The 14,473-nt window shown below is 40.0% G+C and overlaps 1 protein-coding gene across 5 annotated transcripts in view; it reads right to left on the bottom strand.

Annotated features, from left to right (window-relative positions):
* Nucleotides 1-14,473, bottom strand: part of Dennd4c (DENN domain containing 4C) — a 95,239-nt gene that overhangs the window by 16,954 nt on the left and 63,812 nt on the right. For all 5 annotated transcript variants that reach the window (XM_029475927.1, XM_029475926.1, XM_021159971.2 and 2 more), the window contains 6 exons: nt 12,566-12,685; nt 10,887-11,030; nt 6,387-7,552; nt 5,164-5,344; nt 4,227-4,336; nt 3,585-3,760 (listed from right to left, as the gene is read on the bottom strand). In XM_029475927.1, coding sequence (XP_029331787.1) covers nt 3,585-3,760; nt 4,227-4,336; nt 5,164-5,344; nt 6,387-7,552; nt 10,887-11,030; nt 12,566-12,685 — 1,897 coding nt within the window. The remainder of the gene's footprint in view (nt 1-3,584; nt 3,761-4,226; nt 4,337-5,163; nt 5,345-6,386; nt 7,553-10,886; nt 11,031-12,565; nt 12,686-14,473) is intronic.

Raw genomic sequence — 14,473 nt, 5'->3', positions numbered from 1 at the left:
TTCAGCATCTCCATATCCTAATACGGATGTATACATAGTTATGGCAAAGGACACCAGCTCTCAGCAAGCTACTACACCATGGAGGCTGAAGGAGGTCAAATGTAGATTCTAGATTGGTTTTGTTTGTTTGTTTGAACTATCTTTAGCAAACTACACATCAAATGAGAACCAAAAGGTAAAAGAACATGTGGAAACAATTGCCAAACAGTTTGCCCATCATTTGATGAATTGCAGTGTGCACAGCATTTGAGTATTTATGGGAGTCGATGGTCTTTGCATGGCCCACATAGCCATGGTAGACAGCCTCAAGATGCCCCTGCTCCTGTACTTGCCCAGCTGCTGCTCCTTGGTTTCACCCCTCCTGAGTAGCTCTTTTCCCACTGTACCTAATCTGAGTAGATAAACATGAACACAGCAGAAGTGATGGGTTATCACTTCCAAGTCAGGTTACCGTGTACCATCATCTCTCTTCTCTCCATCTCTTCTGAGATCACTTGATCCAGGTGAAAACCAGCTGCTATGTCAAAAGTAGCCCATAAAGAAGTCTAAGTGATGGGATTGGGGATATATATATATATATATATATATATATATATATATATATATATATATAGAGAGAGAGAGAGAGAGAAGTCTAAGTGGTGAGAAAAATGTTCAGATTCTCAAGATGCAAGAGGGGGGAGAAGAATATTCAAATCAGATCTACAAAAAGAAAAACTCATTAGAAAAAACAAGAGATGACTTAAGATGACTGCCTCAGTATAAGACAAGGGAGGGGAGAAAGGAAGATAGGCCACTTGTTAAAAGGAACTCAGTGGTGACAGAAAAAGAACTCTGGAGCTAGCCCAGTTCAGCAGCCAAGCACTCTGCTGGGAACCCAAACCAGAGGCCAAGAGAGATTCCTAACATCCAAAGTTCATCCTACTCTCTTTCCCAAACACAGCAGGCCAGAGTTCTGCAGGATCTCATCTCAACCTCTGGGGTTTCACCTACAAGTCCTATCTTCAGAAACAAACAAAATGAAACAAACAAACAAACATGAGGGAAGCAGGAGACCCCAAGGCACATGCTGTGAATACAGAAGTTTGGTAAGACGGTCTGAAGCTGAGCAGTCCTCAGCACTGTGAACCCCAACATTAGCAGGGAGGAACTAAGTGGATCACAGGTAAAAATGGGTGGGAGCACCCTCTAACTCAGGAAGAAACACTGAATGAGAATGTAATCCCTATTTCAGTTTATTGAACATAATACCTGCTTCAGTTTACTGCTCATTTGTATTTGAATATTTTAATATCCATTGTGATCTCTATTTTTATATATATTCTTTAATTTTTTTCTCCTCTTAGTATGAACACTTTTGTATTTTAGGTGTTCAACTGATACGTTATACTCGTATTCTTGTATCATTTTGGAAAAGCTTTTATGTCTGGCAAAGTTACCAAAAGGATAAGAGAATCGTTACCCTGAAAAAAAGACTAAAATATATAAAGAAAAATTCAGCAAGGAAGCATAGACACTAAAAAGAAATCAAGCACAAATATTATATATGACAGAATAAATCAAACACCACCAGACAACACTAAGCATGAAAAAATCAGGAAGAGGACAAAGTTGAGGCAATACATATATAGAGAAAGACAAAAACTAATGAACAAAACTTCCAGAAAGTTGGGTACACATAAGACACCAATCTTAAGAATTCATAAAATAGAGGGCTGGAGGGATGGCTCAGTAGTTGAGAGTCCTGAGTGTTCTTCTAGAGGTCCTGAGCTCAATTCCCAGTGGCCACATGGTGGCTCCACAACCATCTGTGGTGGGATGCCCTCTTCTGGTGTGTGAAGGGAGCAACATACATAAAATAAATAAATCTTAAAAAAAAAAAAAAAAAAAAAAACCTCATAAAATAAAAAGGAGCTTGATAAAAATCTAAGGACTTAAGACCAGATATTCGATGAAATTACACCTGTGAATTTCCAAAACCCAGAAAAAAAGAATAGACATACAATCAATCATACATGTAGCCAGACACACTTTTCCACGTATATCACAGTGATGTCAAAACAAAAATCTGGGTGCTGGAGAGATAGCATGGAGTTAAAAGAGGCACCTGTTACACGCACAAAATAATCGAGTCTGGTTCCTAGCGCTCACACGGAGTCAGGAAAGCATAGAATAATTTATTACAAATCTTGGAAGTTAAATACTTGTCAAGCAAAATTTCTTTTTGCAGACCCAAACTTAACCAATTAAACAAGAACAAAACCAACAACAACATGGAGAAGTAAGACTACTGCAAGACAGATCTGGCTTAGCAGTTAAGAGCAGACAAATTTGTCTGAACAGACAAATGTGTAATCCCACTCCTAAGGCAAGGTGGAAGGTGGAAAAATAGGAAGGACCTTGCCTCAACAAGGGAGAAGGTGTAAGTTGTCCTCTGACCTCTCCATATGCATCAGTGGCACATATGTATCTGTAATCACACTCACATGTAATAATATTAATAAATAAAACATTTTAAAAACCACTTTAATTGAGGATGAAACAAACAGCATCAGCAACAATAAAAACCCCTAGGGGAGCTAAGAGTGTAGCTCACAGTACGTGCTTATATTCCATGCATCAAGTGCTGGGCTTGAGTCTCAACAATCAAAACTAAACAACAAAGCAAATAAAGTATTAGTGGCACTGATCAGGTCAGCACACTTCTCAATTACTTAGCTATTTCACCAACTTTCAGTTGATCACAGACTGATTCGTCTCCTTTCTTTTGTTTCCAGAGCTAGGACCTGATGCATGCTAGGCCAAAAAATCTACTGTGGAGCCATATCCCAGCCTCTAATTCATGGCATTTCTATTACCTAGGATTTGTTCATCTCACAGTATCTGACAGTGGCAATGAAGATTTAATTTAAGTCTCTAAGGCAGAAGTTTTGTGTGTATATATGTTCGTATAGCTGTATGCACATGTATATATATATTGAGTGTATATGTAGGATGTGGAAGTCAGAGATCAATGTCCTATGTCTACTTCAATCACTTTCCACTGTTTAATTAAGTTTTGTTTTCAAGACTCTCCTTATATAGCCCAGGCTGGCCTTGAAGTCATAGACATCTACCTGCCTCTGCCTTCTGAGTAAAGATGTCAGACCTGGCTTCCCTGTATTTTGTTGCTGTTGCTGTTGTTTGTTTTCTGACACAGTGTCTGTCACTGAACCTGGAGCTCATTGATGTAGCTAGGCTAGCTGGCCAGTGAGCTTCAGAGACCTAGCGGTCTCCATCTCCCCAGTGCTGGCATTTCAGGTGGTGCTCAGGATCCAAACGCAGGCTCAGGAAGCACTTTCAAAACCAAGCCGTCTCCCTAGCCCAGAGAGTGCTGACATAACACTAAAACATTAGTTTCCAATCAGGTATAAACAGAGTTTAATTGCAAGAATCTACTCCTGGTATTCACACATTAAGCAGAACAGAAAAGCAGTCTAGAGAGAAAGCAGAGGCCACCCTTACAGCCCGCTGTGTGCGCACCTTTCCTCAAGAGCCATGTCTTCAGGGCACTCACCTCCCAAGGGAGCTTGTACGATACTAACCTGGCAGAGCCTCGCAGGTCTTTAAATTCTACATTGAGAAGAGGCAAGAAGTTGCTTTTACAGAACGGGCAGGTTGTATTCAAATTTGAGTCATCTGCTGTCCATCCAGCCATGATCTCCTCATCATAAACCAGAGCGCCACAAGCTCTGCACTGTGAGCAACTTGACATCAAAACCTAAAGGGAAAGCAGGAAGACACAGTCTCTACGGCAGAAGTGGATCTCAGTGCTCTAGTCTACTGGGAAAAATTACAACTTTTAGTTATTTTATTGGTTTCAACTAGGGTTAACAGCTCTTTTATGAGTCTATTGCCTCAAAGATATTAAACACTCCTCTGACTATCCACATAGATTCCATCGAATCCTATTAAGTGCTATTATGAGATAAGAATATGTTTATAAGGCTGGTGAGATGGCTCAGTGGGTAAGAGCACCCGACTGCTCTTCTAAAGGTCCCGAGTTCAAGTCCCAGCAACCACATGGTGGCTCACAACAATCCATAAGGAGATCTGACTCCCTCTTCTGGAGTGTCTGAAGACAGCTACAATGTACTTACATATAATAAATAAATACACCTTAAAAAAAAAAAAAGAATATGTTTACAGCCACTTTACCACAGGTACAAGAACTATAGAATCTTTACCTCCATCGAACAATTCTGATAGATGCTAGACATACTGGTATTCTGAGAAGAACCATGGTCTGATTTTTCAAAGTCCTGCCCTTTGATATTTCTTGAAAATGGAACTTCACCTAAAGACAAGTAAGTAAGAAATAGAACATATAATGTAGGAGAGTGTTCTCAATGCTTTGGAAATATACTAAGGAGGTAAGTACCATGAAATCTTGTATTTATAGATAAATATTTACTATATAAATGTGCGTGCATATAGCTATAAACTGATAGAATTAATAAACGTTAACTAAATGTAGGTAGAGGATATATAAATGTTTATTAAATGATTTTCTCAACTTTTCTTAACAACAACTTAAGACGACTGCAGGTGTGTATCTGACTACCAGTACTTGGAAGGAGGGAAAAGGAGAATGGGGGGTGGGAATGGGGGGCAGGCAGCAAGTCTGTGCTATGTGATGAGACTTTGTCTTAAAGAATCAGAAAAAAAAGTAGATAAAAGTTTTTAATAATAGGGGTAATAATTCTCTCTGTCTTGAAATTGCAGTTGTATTCCCCAGAGGTCCTTAAAAATCTATTTCAATCACTGAAAAAACAAAAAAACAAAAAAACATACTCCCAAGGACCCATTCCACAAACTCAGTTTCAGAGGAGGAAGGGAAGAAGTGGGGATGGGGAGGGTGAGTAGAGAGGAGGGGGATTGGTTCCTTAACTGGTCTGGTTGACAATACGTGAATACTTGTTGTTGACAATAGCTGGCTACCATATAAATCAGAGTAAAACAGATATATGTGGTGATGGGTTATAGGCATAAGGAAAACCTTATGGGTTTTTTTTTTTTTTTTATGCGTAGCTAAGTGGTAGCACTGCTGCCCACATGCATAGATCCTAATTCAATCTCAGCACTACGGATAAGGAAAAATCAAGCAAAAACAGAAGAACAAACCTGCTGGACACTGCAGTTTTCCAACGTCTCCACTGCTGCTACTACTGCCGAGGCTTGTGTTGCTCTGGGTCAGTTCACTGGGAACCAACCCTGAGACACTTGTGTTAGGCGACAGAGTCTCCCCCACTATATGATGATCTTCTAGGCCAGCTGGGAAACTATAATCTTTATTAGTTTCCTCCTATAATTAAAAAGAATAAAGCCCCACATACATAAGTAATAGCTTCTGCAGTGGAAATGGTTTCACTTTATTCCTTTCACATTGAAACGTTGTGTCTTAAAGCAAATAACCCCTAAGTCTTTTCAAAACTGTCAAGTTATCTCACTGACTTATGAAATTTCAAGTCTAAGACATTCAAGATGTGACATACCTCGATGGGGTGCTCAAAAACTGACCTCTCACAAAGTCACCTGCTTCAAAAAAGGCTGGGCTGTGCCCTAGGTGAACTAATCATTCACTTACATACTATTGTATAATTAGTAACCCCTATTGCTTAATAAGCGCCCTAAATACATTGATACTTTACAAGACTCTATATGGTCACAGAGTTCATGGCCAAAAGGCCATGAAAAAAATCCTTTCTAAATGCCAGAAGACATTTCAGAAGTAAAATGGTTCATTCTGCTCTTTATTATAATGCTAAGCTACCTCCCCATCTCTACCCCCATCCACAACACACACTCATGGAGGGAAAACCCAAGGGCCTTCTATGAGAGGCTGGCACTCTACCAAGTAAATCAAATCTCAGGCCTTAGATGAACACTTTTAAAGTTAATCTGTGTTGTGTGGATTGATCTTGTAAAGCTCTTTAAACACAAAGGCTAAGTAAGAATGCGGGAGATGGTTTAAAGCTAGCCTAGCATGTCCAAAGAAAGGCCTTAGGACCACACAGATGAAAGTCGGCTTCTTGTCATAGCCCTGTACTGTTTAGTCACTTAGCACTTTTCCTAGAAGCTTCCTGCAAGAAGCCTTACTCAGCAAGTTTATCTCCCAGCCTCTTTACTTTGTCAGTTTTGTTTTGCCTGACTTGACACCTGAGAGCTTTAGCAATCTGGAATTATATTATCTTAAATTACTCATGTACTATAGAATTCTGTGAACATGAAGGAAAAGTACCCTTAGCAGAAACCTCTAGATTATAGAAACACAAACATATACATATACATTAAAGCACTACAAAGCATTCCTACACCAGACAGACTACATAGTATAATTTTCTTACCTCGTCATCTGAGTAGCTATAGGCAGATGCTACAGCCACCCACATCTTACTGGCTACCGTTGCTGCTTGTTTCATACTAGATTTTAGGACATCTATCTTGGGCCCTGAGAGTATATTGTCCAACTTTAGCCCCGATAGAGAATTTACTACAGAACCCAGAGAGCTGTTTGGTGAAGAGCGTACTAATGCTGATAAGGAAGTGGACCGGTCTTTGTAAGCGCGGTAAGGACTTTGTGGCTTGAAACGCCCAGTCAGAGTTTTAGACCTGGACACAGCAGGGGAGCTCTTCTCAGTCTCAGTGCTGTCTTGTGCTGGCGGGCCATGGTCTGAAGGCAGACTCGAGCTCCTTTCTAAAGGGTGAGCAAACATAGCAGGAGAGCCAGGCTCCTGGTTCCCCTCTCCATGCAATTCCATACTACAAGATTTACTACCTAGCGGGCTTTTTAGGTTCATGTAACTTTCAATTTCATCAGCCAGATTACGTGAAATTACTGGAGAAAATAACTTATCTTCAGAATCAGAAGATTTTTCTACACATTCAGTGGCTAAAAGAGACAAAGGATCTAGTCCAGTTTCCACATCTTCCCTCTCAATGACTTTCCTCGTAGCGTATGAACTGCTCCTCTTATTCACTGGATCTTGGGATCCTGCTTTTGTGTCTCTGGACTGGTTACTGTGACTGTTACTTTGTAGACTGTTACTTTGTAGACACTCTACCGCAGTGTCTGCCACATTGTCACCAACCACAGGTTCCAGGAGCTCCTGGCTTTCCTCCAGCATCTCCAGCACAGGAGATGATCTGCGCTCAGAATCCCAGGTGCCTTCTGACATGCGAGTCCTACTGTCAGCTAGATGACAGTTAACATTCTCAAAGCTGTGAGTTCTTGTGACATGAAGCGGAGAAGTCTTAGGACATGTCAGTGCTGCTGTGAGGATCTTGGCATCTGCTCCCATCATGATGGCCATTTCGCTTGAATTCAGGTCCAAACTGCTCTTCTTAAGCAGCATTCCCGCTCGACTTTCAGAACTAAAGCTACAGCTCCTCTCAGGGAAATGCTTCTGTTTTTTTTCTCCTCTATCAGCATTCTTCTTGAAATTAGTAACCTCACCGAAGACTGCATCCTCGACTGGAGCTTGAGTAGAAAATAGCACAGTTGACGTACTACCTAAAGGGGACAGCAATATGTTAAAGTGAAACATCATGATTTTCCAAAGTAGCAAAGTAATTATTCTGATTATGCTGAGAGCAAAACTACAGAGAATCTGGAGGGTATAGAAATAGCATCTCCCAAGGGGTTTAGCAGTTAAAATGCCTGATTTTCATCTAGAAGCTACATAAAGTGTATGCAGAAAAAGTACAGCCCAAATCTATCCAAGCCTGCCTCTTACAGGGAACATGTACCCTCCTCCTCTGGCCATATCATGTGTATGAAAACACAGCATGCAGTCCATACTGGATATGCCTGCACTGCTTACCTTTGTCAACAAACATGTAACTATGCTTCTATATGTTAAGAGTCAATTTAAGGGCTGGAGAGATGGCTCAGCAGTTAAGAGCACTGACTGCTCTTCTGAAGGTCCTGAGTTCAAATCCCAGCAACCAAATGGTAGCTCACAACTAGCCATAATGAGATCTGATGCTCCCTTTTGGTGAGTCTGAAGACAGCTACAGTTTACTTACATATAATAATCAATAAATCTTTGGGCCAGAGCATGCATGGCCGGAGCAAGTGGGGCCTGAGTGAGCAGAGGTCCTGAGTTCAATTCCCAGCAACCACATGATGGCTCACAACCATCTATCTGTACAGCTACAGTGTACTCATATACATAAATATAAATAAATAAATAAAATTTTAAAAACTTTGAAAAAGCAAACAAGAGTCAATTTAGGAAAATACTCTAAGTTAAATAACAGACTCAAAAAGAAACATTCTCTTCTAATTTAACTCTCATATATCCAGTTCTTCAAACACTTGCCAGAAAGCTGGGGATATAGCTAAGTGGTAAAGCACTTACTTGGCACAAAAAAAAAAGAAGAAAAGATTTGGGTTTAATAACTCTGCACATAGACGTGTGGGGAGGAGACTTACTCTATACAAAACAAGTTGGTAATTACAGAGAAATGGCACAGTTGTTACAGCCAACGCATTACTATACCGAAGTAAAAGAATTGCTTCAGAGTTTTAAAAATAAAAATAAAAAGAAAAAATCCTAGATGGCTGATGAAATCTTGAGTGAATTTTATATTTGATCTCTAGTTATTAACTTTATAAGGTGCTACAAAAACAATGGCAACTAAAACAGACTGAACCATTAGATCAGGTAAACAAAAGCATGGAACAGTCTGAAGACCCAACAACTGCTTTAGGAAACCAGTGGTCTTTTTTGTTTGCTTGCTTTTGTTTCTTGAGACAGGGTGGGTGTGTGTGGTCCTGGCTGTCTTAGAACTCACTCTATAGACCAGGCTGGCCTCAAACTCAAGAAATCTGTCTGCTTCTGCTTCCTGAGTGCTGGAGTTAATAAACTCACGCACCACCACAGCCCTGCTGGTTTGTCTGTTTTTCTTTTGTTTTAATTAAAAACTTTGTTAGGTTCACTTTATGAGTATGAATTAATATTCTGCCTATGACTAAGTGCAAAACATGTATGCAGTACCCATGGAGGCCAGAAGAGGGTGTCAGACCTCCTGGAATTGAAGTTCTGGATGGTTGTGGAATTACAGTCTTAAGCCACACCACATAGGTGCTAGAAATTGAAACCAGGTTCTCTCTGAAAGAATAAATAGTAAATGCTCTTAGCCACTGAGCCATATTTCCAGAATGCAAGTTTTTTTTAACTCTTTGTTACCATATAATTTTATTTCCATTCCTCTATTTAAGTGAACTGTATGTGTATGTATGTGTGTGTGTATATATAATGCATATATGTATAGATGTAAGTTTGTGTTTATATGTATGTATATGTATGCACACATATATGTATATATACATATACACACATATATATAAACAAACCTATTTTATATATATGGGTGTTTTATATGCATGATATGTAAGTCTGTACAACATGTGTGCCTGGTACCTCAGGATGTCTAAAGAGGATGCTCTGGAACTGAAGCCAGTGCTCTAAATGGCAAAGCATCTCTCCAGTTCCATGTTACTATCATTTAACATTTAGGTCTAACATGGTTGCATATCTGTAATTTCAGACTTTAAATTTAGCCACATAGGTGGCTGAAGCAGGAGGATCAGGAGTTCCAGTATATCTTCTGTGATACACAGCAAGTTTAAGGCCCTATCTCTAATAACCAGAGGGCTGTTGAGATGGCTTAAAAGGTGGAAGCACTTGCCACACAAGTCTGCCAACCTGAGTGTGATCCTCAAACCCTATACAAAGGTGAAGGAGAGCATCAACCCCACAAAGTTGTCCTCGAACCTCCACACATGCACTATGGCACATTCAACCACTCAAAAATAATGAATGAAATAAAGTTTAAAAGTTTAACATTGGGAAAACAAGGCAGGAAGATCTTGAGTTCAAGGTTAGTCTAAGCTGCTTCAGGAGTCAAAGCTCACTATACAGTGCAACTATCTCAAACCAACCAACCAAAGAAACAAGCACAAAACCCAAATCTAAAACCTGAAAAAATAAAGGCCTATGTCTAAGATCTGAATACTGGAGATAATTAGGGCATAACGGTAGCACTCTTATGAATGGATTAAGGTCTTTGCGAAGGAAAATCCAAGTTCTAGGATTACAAACATGTTCTACTACACCCAGGTCTTTACAATCCAAGGACACAAAGAGAAGTAGGCAATCTGCAATCTCAGAGGACCCTCAGTCAAACTCATCATGTGGCAACACCAGGCTTAGACATTTCTGCTGTCATATATAAGCTGCAATCTGTAGTATATCCTCTCATAGCTACTCAACTAGAATATCAGTCATTCACATCTGACTTTGTTGTTTTTATTACTACTTTATTTATTGGAGTGCATGGTGGCTCACATACGCATTTACTGTGCCAGCCACAGTGCACGTGTGGATCAGGAGACAGCTGCAAGCGCAGGCTCTCCTCCCACGACATGGATCCAGAAAGTTGGACTGGAGTTGTCGTCACGGCAGCGAGCACCTTTACCTGCATTCTCTTCAGAAAGTTTTATCAGGTGACTACCAAACACACCAATGTTCACTTCCCTTACATAAAATGGTATGGTATTTTCATATAACTTACATATTTCCTCACATCTGCTTTTAATTACTCCATATTACTTTTTTTTGGTATGTTCCAAATGCAAGGCTCTCAAACTATTCCTTTAAGTTACAAACTTTAACTTTAGCCCACTTATAGAATTCAGTCTCAATCATGGCTTCCTAGCATGTCCACTATAAGTCAAGGGAAATAATATTAAACATACTCTAACTGAGCATGAAGGAGTCAAGGTCATCTTGACTACAGATTAGTGTCCCCAAAGGAGGCAGAGGTCCCTTTCTACTCACTAGTACTTGTCCTATTGTTGGTATCAAATAACCCAGATGGAACTTTCACAATACTGCTGCCCCATGCAGGAGGCTCCGTAGGACTCTGAGGTTCAGGAGTAGGCTGCAAGTGTTTTGAGACAACGGCAGATACATCACACTCCTCTGAAAGAAAAACATTTGGATGTTATTGTTCTGACTTTTAACAATAATGAGCAGAAAGCAGAGATTTTTACAGATGGGTGTGGTCTTTCATCAGGCAGGGGATGTGTCGATGATTACTCACTGACTTAAGTAGCTGGTTTACTGTATGCCGGAAATACCAAGATTACTAAGTGGCTTTTTTCCCCTTAGATTTATTTATTATGTATACAGTTCTGTCTGCATGTATGTCTACAGGCCAGAAGAGGGCACCAGATCTCGTTGTGAACCAGGATGTGGTTGCTGGGAATTGAACTCAGGACCTTTGGAAGAGCAGCTAGTGCTCTCAACCTCTGAGCCATCTTTCCATCCCTGACTAATAGTGTTTTATTCTAACATTCAATAATCTAGACCTGAGCATTTCTTAGTGAGTCAATTAAATCCTTGGCCTCGACTTCTACTTCTTGCCATGTCAAATAGCTTATTTATAACTCTAGAGCATAAGGTTAGGTGTTATAATCAAGGAAAATATACATTTGAGTAGAGAACAGGAAAAATCTATTGCCATAAACCAGACTCCTTACAGATCAATAAAAGGATTACAACAGATCTCTCTCTACCTCAACCTGTAAAAGGCAGGAAAACCATTTTTTTTATTTATTTATTTATTTATTTATTTATTTATTTATTTATTTTGGTTTTTCGAGACAGGGTTTCTCTGTGTAGCCCTGGCTGTCCTGGCACTCACTTTGTAGACCAGGCTGGCCTCGAACTCAGAAATCCNCCTGCCTCTGCCTCCCGAGTGCTGGGATTAAAGGCGTGCGCCACCACGCCCGGCTTTATATTTATTTTTAACCTACCATGCAAACTATGTACTTAGAAACACTCAAAATTGTTCTAATAAAAAACCTTTTAAAAATCAAAGGCCCCTCAGGACCTGGAGATGTGCCTTTATGACCCTGGGAATAATCCTCAGGTTCAGAGCTGGGAAATGAGAAGAACACAAAGTATCAATTTGACAGATCAAGTTTGGTCTTATGGGCTTGGTGACTGCCATATGCCCGCTGTCCCAGGACTCTAACGAGAGAGGGAGGAGGAACTGGAGTTCAAGGTCAAACTAGAACAAAGTTTAGTCCTAGTTTTGTCAAAAAATTATCCATGTAATTTTGCCAATGGATGGCATTTTTTTTTTTTCAAAATAAAGGATGATCTATAAACTTTCTAAAGTTGATAAAATTTCAACTGTAAAGACTATCACAGTTGGGCTGGAGAGATGGCTCAGCGATTAAGAGCACTGACTGTTCTTCTAGAGGTCCTGAGTTCAAATCCCAGCAACCACATGGTGGCTCACAACCATCTGTAATGAGATTTGATGCCCTCTTCTGGTGTGTCTGAAGACACCTACAGTGTACTTATATATAATATATAAATAAATCTTAAAAAAAAAGACTATCACAGTCAATCTATGAAACAGGCCTTAAATTCCTGAGAATTACCGCTGTAATCACTACATAAAATAAAATGATCTGAACATTCCTGTCCACAAACATCACATTCACCTTCAATGTGTAGCTCTGTGGTCGTCAGCTCTGGTGGCGTGTGTTCTTCAGGGGCGTGACCATCTGCAGCCTCCTTTACCAGCTCATCCTTGGACCCGTAGCCCTGGTCAGACTGACCGCCTGTTTAAAAGATGCAGGCTTGTAAATACTTTCATGTGTTTAAAAAACAGTTACAAACAGAAAACACCACACATCTATACAATCAAAACTATACAATCAAAAAGAAAAAATTAACTCTCACAAGACACATTCCAGAAATAGCAAGCAAAACCAGGAGAGCAGAACAGAACAGAGTGAAGGTGGTTCTATATTTGAAAGCCCCAAACTTAAATCTGCACACCTACAACTTAAAGGTAATTTGGGCAAAGCATTTTTGAAACTGTTTATGAAGAGGGTCTATATCTATAGCATCTTTAGCTTTTTATTTTTGGTAAGAACAAAAAGGACTGAAACACATACCTGCTACTTTTGCAAAAGAAATATAGGAAGAACAATAAGATTTTTATTGTTAGAAAATAATAAAAATAGTTTACCTACAAAGGGTGGAGAAAAAGAGATTTGTGAAAAGGAAGAAACTTCCTAAAGTATGGTTTACTGTGTTATTTTATTTTTAGTACATTTCTACATACTCAAAAAATTAAGTCAACAAAATTAGGGTGTTGGCTAAAATTGATGCAAATAGAAACAGGTATGGCCAACTAATACTATACATGAAACAACATAAGCCTTTAAAGGCAAAAGAAGGGTAAAAGGATAATCTATGTAACTTTTTAACTGAACATTTTAAAAGTTACATTTCTTTCACATACATAGGCGGAGATCAGAGGACAAGGATTGGGAAATTGATTTTTTTCTACCTGGTCCCAAAGACTGAACTCATGTCATAAGACTTAGCTGCAAGTATCTCTTCACCCAATGAGCCATCGTGCCATCCCTTATATAAACTTTGTTTCTTTTGAGACAATGTCTTATGTAGTTCAGGTTAGCCTTAAATTCGATATGTAGCTAATAGCTTTGCTTGAACTCCTGATCCTCCTGCCCCACCTCCCAAATACTGGGTCTATGTGCATGCTATCACACCCAACTCTTGAGTTTAAGCTTTAAAAACTTTACTTGGAGTCCATACTCCATGGATGGAAGTGAGTGTCAAATTTATAAAAGGTAAGTAGGTTTGGTTCCTATGGGTGGGTGGGGGTGGAGTGAATTTGAAAAATACTAGACATTTTAAAATTTATTCTTTAACAAATTCATCCTTGCAAACAATGAATCTTTATCACATCCAGTCCCCGCTCCCAGCCCTGCTTTATGCACACTGAGTAAACAACCACATATAATGTTATCAGGAGACAAGGGTTTCACTATGGGAGAACACAGGAGGTTTTATATGTATGATATTGAGAACTAAGTAAGAGCATTTGTGTGCTCTCTCCATCAGCCAAGCAAGATGCCCAAAGGGAAGAAGTCCAAGGGGAAGAAGGTGGCCCCGGCCCCTGCCGTCGTCAAGAAGCAGGAGGCCAAGAAGGTGGTCAACCCTCTGTTCAAGAAGAGGCCCAAGAACTTCGGCATTGGACAGGACATCCAGCCCAAACGAGATTTAATGCGCTTTGTCAAATGGCCCCACTACATCAGGCTGCAGTGGCAAAGAGCCATCCTTTCTCTACAAGCGGCTCAAAGTCCTTCCTGCCATTAACCAGTTCACCCAGGCGCTGGATAGGCAGACAGCTACTCAGCTGCTTAAGCTTGCCCACAAGTACAGACCAGAGACAAAGCAAGAGAAGAAGCAAAGGCTACTGGCCCGTGCTGAGAAGAAAGCTGCTGGTAAAGGCGACGTCCCAACTAAGAGACCGCCTGTCCTCTGAGCAAGAGTCAATACAGTCACCACCTTGGTGAAGAACAAGAAGGCTCAGC

This window comes from Mus caroli, chromosome 4, assembly GCF_900094665.2.
Source record: "Mus caroli chromosome 4, CAROLI_EIJ_v1.1, whole genome shotgun sequence".
In the NCBI taxonomy this organism is placed as follows: Eukaryota; Metazoa; Chordata; class Mammalia; order Rodentia; family Muridae; genus Mus; species Mus caroli.
The sequence above is the reverse complement of the archived record's forward strand: the minus strand, read 5'-3'. Positions and strand labels throughout refer to the sequence as shown.